At 35.1% G+C, this 15157-nt stretch overlaps 1 protein-coding gene across 1 annotated transcript in view; it reads left to right on the top strand.

Moving 5' to 3' along the window:
* The window catches only part of CCDC7 (coiled-coil domain containing 7), a 255469-nt gene extending 240767 nt beyond the window's left edge, over positions 1 to 14702 (top strand). Inside the window, exons 28-30 of the mRNA XM_067030362.1 lie at positions 7440 to 7523; positions 11425 to 11508; positions 13637 to 14702. Of these exons, the coding sequence (XP_066886463.1) occupies positions 7440 to 7523; positions 11425 to 11508; positions 13637 to 13779 (311 nt within the window). The 3' untranslated portion in view covers positions 13780 to 14702. The remainder of the gene's footprint in view (positions 1 to 7439; positions 7524 to 11424; positions 11509 to 13636) is intronic.
* The last annotated feature ends 455 nt before the right edge of the window (positions 14703 to 15157 follow it).

The following is a 15157-nucleotide window of genomic DNA, read 5'->3' as shown; positions in this document are numbered from 1 at the left end:
ATGACAATGTCTAATCAAATAGAGAATATTAACAAAGAGATAGAAATTATTTTTGTTAAAAAAACAGTGATACATGCCGCGGAGCGGCTGGGCCCGTGAGCCATGGCTGCTGAGCCTGCGCGTCCGGAGCCTGTGCTCCACAACGGGAGAGTCCACAACAGTGAGAGGCCCGTGTACCACACACACACAAAAAAAACAGTGATAACTGTGGAGTTGAGAGTACAATAACTGTAAGGAAAAATTCACTAGAGGGCTTCAGGAGTAGATTTGTTTGTCAAAAGAAAGAATCTCCACACTTAATGACTACAGAAGGAGTAGAGCTGAGAGAAAAGGGGGCAGAAAAAATATTTGAAGTAATTATGGCTGACAGTTTGGAGGCACATTTGATGATGAATATGAATCTGGATATCCAAGCCAAATGAAGTCTAAGAATAAGCACAAAGAAATCTACAACCAGACACATCAAGTAAAAGTAATGGAAGACAAAGACGGAAACTCTCGAATGTCACAAAGGGAAAGCAACACATCATAAAAAAAGAGAACTCTGGTAAGATTAACAGCTTACATAGCATCAGAAACTGTGAAGCCCAGGGGCTTCCCTGGTGGTTCAGTTGTTAGGATTCTGCACTTCCATGCTTCCACTGCAGGGAGGCACAGGTTCAATCTCTGGTCAGGGAAGTTCTGCATGCTGTGAGGTGTGGCCAAAAAAAGAAAGAAACTGTGTAGCCCAGAAGGCAGTGAGATGCCATATTAAAATGCTGAAGGAAGAAATTGTCACCATGAAATTTATCTTTCAAAAGTGAAGGTGAGATAAACAGATTCCCAAATAAATAAACACCGAGAGAACTGTTTGTTAGCAGACCTGCCTTATGAGAAATACCAATGAGAGTTCTTCAAGCTGAAAGCAGTGGCCCTTAGGCAGTGATTTTAATCCGTTCCAAAAAGGAGCATGCGTTAGAAGAATTCTGTAATTCCAAAATCTGAATATACCAGTCACTAGTACAGAGATTGAAACAGTAATTTAAAACCTCCCAAAAAACAAAAGTCCAGGAACAGACTGCTTCACAAGTGAATTCTACCAAACATTCAAAGATTTAATACCCAATCCTTCTAAAACTATTTGAAAAAAATGAAGAGGAAGAGGAAGTAACACTTCCAAACTCACTTTATGAGGTCAACATCACCTTGATACCAACACCAGAAAAATACAACACACACACACACAGACACACACACACAAATAACATTATAGGCCAATATCTCTGATGAAGATGTATGCAAAAATCCTCAACAAAATATTGGCAAGCCAAATTCAACAATACATCAAAGGGTCTTACAAGTGTGATTTATTCCAGGGATGCAAGGATGGTTCAACACCCACAAATCAATCAGTGTGATACACCACATTAACAAAATAAAGACTAAAAACCACACGATCATCTCAATAGATGCAGAAAGAACATTTGAAAAGATTCAACATCTATTTATTATAAAACTTCTCAATTAAGTGAGTATAGAATGGCCATACCTCAACATAATATAGGATAAACCCACAGCTAATGTCATACTCAGTGGTGAGAAATTGAGAGCTATGCCTCTAAGGTCAGGAACAATTCAGAGATGTCCACTCTTATTCAACATAGTGTTGGAAGTGCTGGCCAGAGCAATTAGGCAAGAAAAAAATTAAAGTCATCCAGATTGGAAAGGAAGAAGTAGAACTGTCTCTATTTGCAGATGACATACATGCTTTTGTATATACAAAGCCCTAGAGACTCCACCAAAAAACTGTTGGAAATAATAAACAAATACAGTAAAGGATACAAAATCAGTATACAAAAATCTGTTCCATTTCTATATGCTAACAGTGGGCTAGCAGAAAGAGATATTAACAAAAACAATCCCATTTACAGTCTCAACAAAAGGCAGAAAATGCGTAGGAATCAGTTTAACTAAGAAGGTGAAAAGACTTATACTGAAAACTATGACATTGTTAAAATAAATTGAAGACACCAACAATGGAAAGATATTCCATCCTCATGAATTAGAAAAATTAACATTGTAAAAACTGTCCATATTACTTAAAGCAATCCACAGACTCAGTGCAATCCCTATCAAAATCCCAAGGACATTTTTCACAGACACAGAGCAAAAACTTCTAAAATTTCTATGGAACCACAAAAGACTCCTCCAAAATAGCCAAAGCAATCCTGAGAAAAAATAACAAAGCTGGAAGTATCACACTCCCTGGTTTCAAACTATCTTAGAAAGCCATAGTAATGTAAAACAGCCTGGTGTTGGCAGAAAAACAAATATAAAGATCAATGAAGCAGAACTGAGAGCACAGAAATAAACCTATGCATATATAGATAATTAATTTAGGATAAAGGAATAAAGAACATACAATGGAGAAATGATAGTCTATTCAATAAATGATATTGTGAATACTGGACAGCCACATGGCAAAATAAAAGTGAAACTAGACTACTATCTCACACCATACAGAAAAATTAACTCAAGATGAATTAAAGACTTGAATGTAAGACCTGAAATCATAATCTCTAGAAGAAAACGTAGGCAATATGCTCTTTGACATCAGTCTTAGCAATATCTATTTGTGTCTCCTCAAGCAAGGGAAACAAAAGCAAAAATGAAAAAATGGGGTTGCATCAAACTGAAAAGCTTCTGCAGAGCAAGGAAACTATCAATAAAATGAAAAGACAGGGCTTCCCTGGTGGCGCAGTGGTTGAGAGTCCACCTGCCAATGCAGGGGACACAGGTTCGTGCCCCGGTCTGGGAAGATCCCATGTGCTGCAGAGCGGCTGGGCACGTGAGCCGTGGCTGCTGAGCCTGTGCATCTGGAGCCTGTGCTCCACAACAGGAGAGGCCACAGCAGTGAGAGGCCCACGTACCACACACACACAAAAAATGAAAAGACAACCTAACAAATGGGAGATATATTTGCAAATTATGTATCTGACAAGGTATAAACATCCAAAATATATAAAGAACTCATATAATTCAAAATCAAAAAAGCTAACAACGCCATTAAAAAAAATGAGCAGAGGAGCTGAACAGAAATTTTTCCAAGAAGACAAGCAGATGGCCAACAGGCACAAGAAAAGATGTTCACTATTACCATTAAGGAAACGCAAATCAAAACTACGAAGAATCAATGGAACAGGATAGAAAGCCCAGAGATAAACCCACACACGTATGGTCACCTTATCTTTGATAAAGGAGGCAAGAATATACAGTGGAGAAAAGACAGCCTCTTCAATAAGTGGTGCTGGGAAAACTGGACAGATACATGTAAAAGTATGAAATTAGAACACTCCCTAACACCATACACAAAAATAAAATCAAAATGGGTTAAAGATCTAAATGTAAGGGCAGACACTATCAAACTCTTAGAGGAAAACATAGGCAGAACAGTCTATGACGTAAATCACAGCAAGATCCTTTTTGACCCACCTCCTAGAGAAATGGAAATAAAAACAAAAATAAACAAATGGGACCTAATGAAACTTAAAAGCTTTTGCACAGCAAAGGATACCATAAACAAGACCAAAAGACAACCCTCAGAATGGGAGAAAATATTTGCAAATGAAGCAACTGACACAGGAGTAATATCCAAAATTTATAAGCAACTCATGCAGCTCAATAACAAAAAGAAACAAACAACCCAATCCAAAAATGGGCAGAAGAACTAAATAGACATTTCTCCAAAGAAGATAAACAGATTGCCAACAAACACATGAAAGAATGCTCAACATCATTAATCATTAGAGAAATGCAAATCAAAACTACAATGAGATATCATCTCACACCAGTCAGAATGGCCATCATCAAAAACTCTAGAAACAATAACTCCTGGAGAGGGTGTGGAGAAAAGGGAACACTCTTTCACTGCTGATGGGAATGTAAACTGATACAGCCACTATGGAGAACAGTATGGAGGTTCCTTAAAAAACTACAAATAGAACTACCATATGACCCCGCAATCCCACTACTGGGCATATACCCTGAGAAAACCATAATTCAAAGAGTCATTTACCAAAATGTTCATTGCAGCTCTATTTACAATAGCCAGGACATGGAAGCCACCTAAGTGTCCATCAACAGATGAATGGATAAAGAAGATGTGGCACATTTATACAATGGAATATTACTCAGCCATAAAAAGAAACGAAATTGAGTTATTTGTAGTGAGGTGGATAGACCTGGAGTGTGTCATACAGAGTGAAGTAAGTCAGAAGGAGAAAAACAAATACTGTATGCTAGCACATATATATGGAATCCCAGGAAAAAAATGTCATGAAGCGACTAGGGTAGAACAGGAATAAAACACAGACCTACTAGAGCATGGACTTGAGGATATGGGGAGGGGGAAGGGTAAGCTGTGACGGAGAGGGTGGAATGGACATATATACACTACCAAACGTAGGGTGGATAGCTAGCGGGAAGCAGCCGCATGGCACAGGGAGATCAGCTAGGTGGTTTGTGACCACCTAGAGGGGTGGGATAGGGAGGGTGGGAGGGAGGAAGACGCAAGAGGGAAGAGATACGGGATCATATGTATATGTATAACTAATTCACTTTGTTGTAAAGCAGAAAATAACACACCATTGTAAAGCAATTATACTCCAATAAAGATGTTTTAAAAAAAAAAAAACTATGAAGAGATGCTCCTAACACTTGTCAGAATAGCCATCAAAAAGACAAAACGTGTTGGAGAGGATTTGGAGAAAAGGGAACCTTAATACACTGTTGGTGAGAATGTAAAAAAGATGTGGTATGTGTATATACAATGGAATACTACTCATCCATAAAAGATGAAATTTTGCATATGCAACAACATGGAGGAACCCATAATACCCTCGATGGTGTTACGCTAAGTGAAATAAATCAGACAGAGAAAGACAAATACGTACCACATGATTTTACTCGTGTGGAATTTTAGAAGTTAACCATGTATTACTTTAATAATCATAGAAACAATAAGGTGTTTCACTTGGGAAGCAGAAAACAAACCTGAAACAGAAATAGTGCTCTGAAGTTCTAGACCCCCAAGTAATTAGAGCAGCCCTGATGGCCAAGGTATAAACTGTTTTGACACAGTAACCTAAACTATAGTCTGAAGAGCAAGACTCTTGGGTTGTATTCTCTTTTGTTCCATCCTCCTTTCTCCTTCCCTTTTGCAGCTTTCCATAAGCAACCATATTTTTTCAGTTTTTTCTCCTTTGTGAAACAAAATATATGTTCCCAATGTACTTTATGGCTACTGCATGAACAAGTTCATGTAAAAAATAGAAGTAAATGGATTAAAGTTTAAAAAAGGAATTCTGTACTTCAAAAGACAATATGAATGCATATTTTGTGTCCTCTTAATTGATTTAAAAGGCGATTGTATAGAACAATATATCATTGTATTGTCGAGCCTATAAAAATATGGAAAAGTGATAATTCTGTAGTAGCTGTGCAAAGGAGATGTATGAGAATGGTGATGTATCTGAGTAAAAAATGATAGCAGATGTTAACCTGAATCCGCAGGAACAAATGAAGAGAACCAGAAATTGTAAATAAGAAGGTTAATATAACAAACACTGAAAATATATACTTGCTCTTCTTTCTTCTGTCAGCTTCTTTCAAGGGCCTAGAGTTATATGAAGAAATAATTATTACAAACTGTTTTATATTTAAAGGTATAATATGTATAACAATAGCACAAAAATGGGGAAGAGATAACAGAGCTATATAGGAGTAATATTTCTATATATAATTGGAATTCAATAATATAAATCTGAAGTAGACTCTAAAATTGACTGTGGTTATGGTTAGACAACTCTGAATATAATTTTTAATGAAACCATTGATTTGGACACACTTTAAGTGGACGAATATTATGGTATGTTATATATTTTTAGAATAGCTTAGTGAACTACAAAAATTAAGAGATTTTAAAAATATTTAAAGCAATGGGAGGATACCATGAAGGAGGGAAATTGTGACTCTTACTCGATTAAAGATTTCTCTAGTGCATACCTTTAATTCCTAGTGCTTAACCCAATCTTCCCTCAAATGCTGTTCTGATTACCTCCCTGCTTATGTGAGGATCCTCTGCTTTCTTGATTCAAATGACTCCATTCACCTTAGTTATATCTGTTGAAGAAAGACCAGAGTGGCTAAAATATATGCGCTAATATTCCCTAATTTTGTGTGGCTATAGATTTTATTACTTTCACAAAATGTTGTTATTTATTGAAAACTTGCCTGCCTAATCTGATGCATCTTTGTTTATTTTGTTAATGATGCCCCAGCTGGTATCCTCACTGTGAAGAATGCAATATGGTACATTTGGGCTGCCAAAATCATAGTGTGACCTTTTACATTTATTCATGGGCTCAGCCCTTTTTTCAAAGCAGTCTTCTACTAGACAATGTCAGGATCATGACAGGTTTCCAACTCCATTTACATGCTCTACTAGAACCAACTTCATGCACTAAACTTTTAACCCAGGGAAACAGGCATTCGAAAAGAGCCCTGTTAAAACCACTAACATCAAAAGACAACTTTGTGCATGCCCAAGGATGTACCCTTTAGGTCCCCAGTCCTAGTTATCCATTTCTCAGTGTGAATACCTTTATAATAACTTTCATGTATTTTTCATGTCATCGAACATAGTTAATCATTGTTAATTATAGCAAAAATTTAGATTACATAAAAGCTCAAGTGGAAATGGATCCAATCAGATTCCTGGTTGTGGTACAAATTTCACCATTTCCTCCTTGCAAGACATAAAGTGTACGTGCTCGAGGAATCTCAGAGACACTTTTTCTCAATTCAGTGAATATCACGTTACTATTTAAATCAGTGATACCTGCATGATTTACAGTTACGTAGCCTAAAAGGGAATTAAAATGTCCAGTAAGTCAGAGAATTTCTGGCTCATGGTAAGTTACTGTGACTAAGAAGACTATGGTTTACATCTTGTTTTGTCGGGGAAAAAAAATGTTAAGTTCTGCCTCATGGGGTATATCCTTGCAGAATAAGTGTTCTTTTAATATAAATCTGGAAATTATATTGCCATCATAAATTCTCTGGGTTGATTTCCATTTATGTAAGATATAGCATTATATTGAAAAGCACTGGTTAAGGAATTAAGTACTAGTTAAGGAATTATAGAAACTGGTTAAGGAACCTCTAAACTTCAATATAATGTGACTCATATAATTGCTTTATCTGTTCTAATTTAAGGCTTTGTGATTCTGCAAACCAGATATTTCAATAAAACTCATCTTCTGTAATAACAAATGCTAATTAAGTTAGTGCTACACAGACACACAGACACACACACATGCAAACACACACATGCAAACACACACATATTTGTATGTAAATGGTTACCATGCAAAGTGTTTTGAAATTTGTTCTTTCTACAGGGACTAATGTAGAAGGCTTGACAGATAAAACTAGAAGAGGTGTAATAAAGGGACAATTCAAGATACAATCAATGAATCTCCCTGGTAAGGACAAGAATTTTACAAATCTAAGATTTCAGGTTTCCTTATCTTCTCTGGAGTTTAATTAATTAAGAATCATGAATAACATCAGTATCTATGGTTTATTATTACATGGGCAAAAGTTTTCAAGAACTCCTTCCTTTAATTAGTTGAATTTTTGTATTGCATATCAATGTAAAACTAGCTACATATTGTTATTTTTAGAGCTCATTCGTTTAGGAGCTAATCCATAAAAACCAGTCCTTTAATAAACTTAGAATATGCTTGGTACAAATAAATATGCCCAATTGCATTCTATTCACTTTCTATTTTCAACTTAGATAGACAGTTCTCCTGAATTTGCAAATGTAGAAAGGTTAGCTAAGGAATGTGATAAGATGAATATAACAGATGGTTATCAATTCCCTCTTTATTAGACCTGAAGTAACAGTGTTAGACACATTTCTCTATGGTGTTTTCTGTGATGTTGAAAGAAGACACCTAAATATAGAAAAAAGGGAAACAGTCATTCAAACAGAGCCCTGTTAAAACCACAAACATCAAGAGGCAGCTGTGTGCATGCCCAAGGATGTACCCTCTGGGAGCAATGTGCGAGGCTTCACACCGCAGGGGAAAGATATGTTAGTAAGATACCTCTGAGAAATCACTGTATACAAACAAGCAAGCAAGCACACTAAACAACAAGACTCAGAAAGGGAAACAGAAATCAGAGTCCAAAGATGCTATGATATATTATCTTAAATGTCCAGTTATTAGTAAAAAAAAAATTAAGACATGTAAGGAAATAATAAATTGTGACCCAAGAACAGGAAAAAGCAGGAAACAAAATATGCTTGCAAGAATCCTAGATGTTGGACTTAGCAGACAATGACTACCTAGTAGTTATTATAAATGTGCTCAAAGAATTAAAGGAAACCTTGCTTTAAGAAGAAAACAAAGGTACAATGAGGGTCTTCACTGGTGGTCCAGTGGTTGAGACTTCGCCTTCCAGTGCAGAGGATGCGGGTTCGATCCCTGGTCAGGGAGCTAAGATCCCATGTGCCTTGCAGCCAAAAAACCAAAACATAAAACAGGAGCAATATTGTAACAAATTCAGTAAAGACTTTAAAAATGGTCCACATCAAAAAAAAAAAAAAAAAAAACTTTTAAAAAAAGAAGATACCATGAAAATATTTTGTAAAATAGACATTATCAACTAAAAATAAAAATTAATGTAAAAGAACCCAAAGCAAATTCTGCAGTTGAAATATACAGTAATGAAATGAAAATATTGCCTAAGGGGTTCAAGAGATTGGATTAGTCTGAAGAAAGAAACAGCAAACTAAAGGTATGGGAATACTAGGAGAACAGAGAGAAAGGAACAGTAAAAATATTTGAAAAGATGGCTGAAAATTGTGAAAACTATTCAATGAAAATTATGAATCTGCACATTCAACCTCAGTGAACTTTAAATAGAATAAGCACAAAAGAATCTACAACCAGACCCATCATAGTAAAAATGTTGAGAGACAAGGACAAAGATAAAATCTTGAAAGCAACAGGAGAAAACCAACTGATTGTGTAAAACAGAATCCCAGTAACCTTCATTTAGCAACAGAAGCTATGGAGGCCAGAGGCAGTGGAATGGAATATTGAAATGATGAAAGAAAAATCTGTCAACCAAGAAACTTATATCAGGCAAACTATCTTTCAAAACTGGTGAAATTCCCAAGTAAAAAATTCCAGAGAATATATTGCTAGCAGACCCACTTTACAAGAAATGCTAAAGGAAGTTTTTCCCACTGAAAGTGAATGATCTCACACAGTAATTTGAATACACAAAAAAGAAATAAAAAATAAAACAAACAAAAAATGGCTTAGAATAATTCTAGTATTGTAAAAGACCATATAAATGCATATTTGTCTCTTCTTTTAACTGATTTAAAAGGCAATTGTATAACACAATAGGTATAAAATGTATTGTTAGACCTCTAACATAGATATATAATATATTTCACAGAGCTGTACAAAGAAGATGGTGTGAACAAGGATGAATTTAAGTAAGAAAATGACACTAGATGGTAACTTGAGTCCATAGGAACCAATGAAAAGAACCAAAGATTGTAAATAAGAATGCTAATATAACAAACAGTGTAAATATATACCAACTTGCTCTAATTTTTTTGTCTCTCATCTTCTTTAAAAGTTATAAAGGTTCATAAAGAAATAATTATAAGAACAATTTTAACAATGTCTTTAATTTTATACGTGTAACATGTAATTCAGTGGCACAAAAGTGAAGATAAGAGAATAAAACTACGTGTCAGTCATGTTTCTACATTGACCTGGAGTTTAATTAGTATGAATCTGAAGTTGATTCTAAAATTGAGTATGGTGATTGTTACACATTCTATGAATATGTTAATAACCATTGATTATACATTTTAAATGGGAATATTGTATAGTATGTTAAATGTTTTTTAAAAAAATAGTTTAGTGAACTCCAAGCAGGATAGGATTTTTTTCAAATACTTAAAAGCAGTGGGAGGATGTTGTGAAGGAGGAAAATTGTGGCTCTTAATAGATTAGGTTTCTCCACCCCATATCATTTATTATGCTCCCAGTTTTTAATTCAGTCTGCCCTCAAGGGCTGTTCTCACCGCCTCCCTGCTCACCTAAGGATCCTTTGATTTCTCAGATCAAATGAATCAGTTCTTCTAATTATATCTGTTGGAGAAAGACCAGAGGGCTAAAGTTTGTCTGCTGATGTTCTCCAGTTATGTGTTGCTATAGCAGACATTACTTTCACAAATGCTGTAACTTAATTACTAAAAACTTGTTCTGCCCAATCCAACGTGTCTTTGATTTTAGTAGTGATACCCCATGTGGTCTTCACCTTGTTTAGATTTCAGTGGTGATAAATTTGTGCTGCCTCAGTGATAGAGAGTATTTGAAATATTCATGGGCTCAGCGATTTCTCTGAAGCAAGACTTCCAATCTATAAATTCTGGATATGACAGGTTCCAACTTCATTTACATGCTGTGTTAGAACCAATTTTTGCCCACACAAAACTTTAAGCAACAGGTGACTCAGAGTCACCAATTCTCATTATTCCTTTTGCAAAATAAAATCTTTTAAATAAATTTCAATTTTTTTTCTATCATTGGACCTATATCATCATTTCTGAATCCAGCAAAACAGTGAAAATCACATAAAGACTCAAATGGAAGGAGTGCAATATCAATGCTCACATTCCTACAAATTACCCATTTCTTCCTCCCCACGTAGAAGGTCTACATGTTAAGAGAAACTGAGAGGGTACTTTATCCCAGTCTACAAATTACTTGTTGTTTTTCCTCCATCACTGATGTCTACTGACATATAGTTACATGGCCTTTAAAAAAGGAATTATAATATTCCTGGACAAGTCAAAGCATTTCTGCCTCACAGTAACATTCTGTGACTGTGATGCCCATTGTTTGCAATTTGGTCTGGGAAAAAAATGTCATGTCCGGCCTCACCAGATATATCCTTATGATATGAATGTGCTTTTAATGTACACAAGACAGTTATATTTATTAAGATAAGCTCTACAGGATGACTTAAATTTGCAAGAGACTGTATTTTATGGAAAAAGCTCTAGTTAAGGAATTAATGAAGCATCAGTTTATGGATCAGTTTTATTGCGACCTGACTATGTGGTCTTGGTCAAATCACTAACCATTTCTAAGCTACAATATAGTGAGGCTTATATGGTTGCCAATGGCTCTTCCAATTCTAATGTGTACTGATTCTGAAAGTGAGACATTTCATTATAATGCTTCTATAATAAAATAATGCTAATTAAAGGAGTGTTACAAACAAACACAACTACATGTTAATATTTACCTTACAAAAGTGTTTTGAAACTGTTTATTTCTATAGACACTGATACAGAGCGCTTCCCAGATGCTGTTGGAAAAGGTACAATAAAGGGTGAAACCAAGACACAATCCAAGAGTTATCCTGGTAAGAACAATATTGCAAGTCTGTTTTGGCTTATTTATCTTATCTAGAGTTTATTTAAGTTTATTTAAGTTTGAATCTGATTACAGTACCTATAAGCTGTTATTACATGATGCAATGTTTTCATAAATTCCCTCCTATAATTAGTGGAACTCCAACAGTCATTATCAATTGATTTACATTTTGTGAATTTTAGAACTCCTTCATTTAAAAAGTGATCCTCAAAATTTCAGTGGTATAATGAGCTTGGAATATTCTTGATGGAAGCATTCTAAGTGATACTCACTTTCTTTTTCAGGCTAGTTGAAAAAGCAGAAAGGCTAGCTTATGAATGGGATTAAAAGAGAGATTTCATTGCTTACTAATTCCCTCTATATAATTGAAATACCAGGCACATTTTCAGTATCTCAGGTGAAGTAGAGGTGTTTAATTTTGTTATATAGTCCGTAGTTTACACTACTGCCCCTTGTCTTGGTGTTACAGTGTTTGACACACTGCTTCTTGATCTTTGGTGTGATATTAAAGGAGGCAGAGAGCTTAACAGAAAAACAAGGGAAAGAGACAGTCAAGAGGAAAAACAAGTGTCATCCAAAGGTGACTGTTTGCATGCCCAAGTCTGTGCCCCCAGAGGAGCAACATTAGAAGATTCACACTGCAGAGAAGGAGACTTCTCTACAATAGAATATATTCCAGCCAAGTCACTAAATAAATAATCAGGCAAACAGCAACAGCAAGCCTCCAAAGGGGAGGGGAACTCAGTATCCAGATTTCTTACAAGATATTGTCTAGAATGCCCAGTATAAACCCCCGAAAAATATGAGACATGCAAAGAAACAGTAAAGTGTGAATCATATACTAGGAACTTCAGGAAGGGTAGGCTTAAAAAACAATTTAAGCAGTGGGAGGGTATTGTGAGGAGGGAAATTATGATGCTTACTAGATTGCAGATTTCTCTAGCACATACTCCCTTTTCCCTCGTCCTTAGTTCTATCTGCTATCAAATGCTCCTCTTAATGTTTCCTTGCTTATATAAGCATCTTTACATGCTTCTTTCAACTGGGCCTGTCATTCTTAACCTATACCAGTTGGAGAAAAACCAGAGAGCGTCAATTATATCTACTCAGTTGTATCTTTAACACTTACTTCTGGTCTCAGCCATTACAACAAAGTAAGATCCACCTTATGGTGTCAGGTTCAGGATAGGTTTCCAACCTCTGGTACATGCTCTTCTGTAACTAGCTTTCATTCACAAAACACTGGACACATAATTTGACCCAAGTCAGCAATCCTACTTAACCCCTTTTTCAATATGAATTTTTCTTTAATAACTTTCATGTATTAAAACAAAATACATGAATGTTATTCCTCTCCTTTGACCTGGTTAGTACTTTCTAAATCCCACCAAATGTCCAAATCACATAAAAACTCAAATGGAATGGGATGCAGTCCCAGTGCTGGTACTGCTGCAGATTTACCCATTTCCCCCTCCCCAGCTACCAGGTGTACATAGTAAGAGGACCTGATAGGCAGTTTTTCTTAGACCACAGAATATCTTGTTACTCTTCTACATCTTTGATGTCTACTTGATGTACATAGCCTTAAAAATGGCATTAAACATTCTTGAGAGAGTCAAAGATTTTCTGCCTGGTAGTAACTTTCCGTGATGTGGGACCATGCTTTGTCGCTTGACCAGTGGGAAGAAAATGCCACGTTCCACTCATAGGTATATCCTTACAGTATGAGTGTCCTCTTAGTGTAAACTTGGCAGTTATATCATTTACACGATCTCTCCAAGATGATTAAAGTTTGTATGGGACAGTGCATTGTGTATGAAAAGCACTGGTTAAGGAATTATGGGGCATCATCTTGTACTCAGTTTTGCATTATCTTGGTGTGTGTTCTCAATCAAGTCACAAAACATCTCTAAGCTTCAATATCATGAGGCTTATATGATTGCTAAGAGCCCTTCAAATTCTAATGTTTTATGATTGTGCAATGCAGACGTTATATTATTTCTCTTCGATAATACAAGTACTAATTAATTAGTACTACACACAGACACAAAGACACACATACATGTATGTTAATGGTTACCTTAGAATGTGTTTTGAAATTTGGTTTATATCCATAGAGACTGACGGAGAACGCATGAGAGATACTGTTGGAAGAGAAAAAGCAATTGATGAAATCAAGACACATCATCAGAATCACCCTAGTAAGAACAAGAATTTTCCAAGTCTAATATTTATGGTTTATGTCTTCTTTGGGATTTAATTAACTATGAATCATTAATGATAACAGTAACTGTATGTTAGTATTAATGGGCCGTAATCTTCATGAATTTCCTCTTATAATTAGTTAAATTCTAGTATTTACTATCAATTTAGCTGAATATTTTTTAGTTGTAATCTCATCCATTTGGAAAGTAATCCATATAATCCAATGCTCTAATGACCTTATAATATGCTTGGTTTATGTATTTATAACTGCGATTCTACTCACTTTCTTGCTGGCTTAGAAAGGAATATTGCTTTGAAATTGAAAAAGCAAAAAAGCTAGTTGATGAGTGGTATAAGAAGAGGAATATAACAGTTATTTCACTGATTACCAATTTCCTCTACATAAGTAAGTTGGTGTGTAAATTTATATCTAGAGTGGAGTTCTCTAGCTGAGTTTTATTATTCACAGATTACTGCTTTAGTCTTGGTGTAACAGGGTTCGATACATTTCTCTTTGGTGCAAGAAATACTGTCGTTACAAACTTTTTACAGAATTGATGCTGAAAGCTAGCATTGGAAAGTAACTGAATCCTCAGATATAAGCGCCAAAATATGTGTTTTCACTGGAATTTAAGGCAAGATTTCTGAAACTTTGCTTTTGAATGCTTTATTTTATTATATTCTCGCTTTTATTCCTGTAAAAAAGTAGTGTTATAAATGAATCAAATAAATATTACTTGCTCCAACAGCTTTTAACTGGGGAAAAGCTGGTGGTGTAAAAATGAAATTGTTGGAACCAAGCAGTTAAATTTGGTGTATTACGATAAGCCATTTTTCCATGTCTTTAATTTTCAGAGTATTTTTGGTTAGGTTCTTTCAATTAATTTTTGTTTCAGTGTTGCTTATTAATAGGAGTCCTTGTCAGTTTTGAATAACAACCTTAGACACAACAATAAAGTGCTTTCATTTACATCCATTCAATTTAAAATGTCATGCCTTTTATCAACAAAATTAAGTTAATTATTTTATACTTATTAATGGTGAGTTTATAATTAAATGCTCTAAAGAAAATTTTATATTAGCAATATTAATTGCTAAGAGAAAAGGTATTGAGAGTACAGATCAAATATAGAAATAAATATACTTGTTTAAGATAAAATATGGTTAGATTAAAGGTCAAAATTAAGTAAGATGCTACCTAAGAACACAGAACAAAGAAAAGGAAGAAAAAATGAAGAATTAGTTTATAGAAATTGGAGTCATAGAAAAGTAACAACTCAAATGTGGGAAGAAAAACTGCAGAAACAAAGACTAATACATGGAGTTTGGGAAGTAGTGTGCAAAGAGTAATGGTGTCTATGTGAATTTTTCTTCTTAATTTTACTTTAGGTGAGAATTTATTTAAAAACAAATATATGTCCACACAACATCAA

This window comes from Kogia breviceps, chromosome 3 (assembly GCF_026419965.1).
Source record: "Kogia breviceps isolate mKogBre1 chromosome 3, mKogBre1 haplotype 1, whole genome shotgun sequence".
Classification (NCBI taxonomy): Eukaryota; Metazoa; Chordata; class Mammalia; order Artiodactyla; family Physeteridae; genus Kogia; species Kogia breviceps.
Note: the sequence above shows the minus strand (reverse complement) of the source record. Positions and strands in the feature narration are given on the sequence as shown.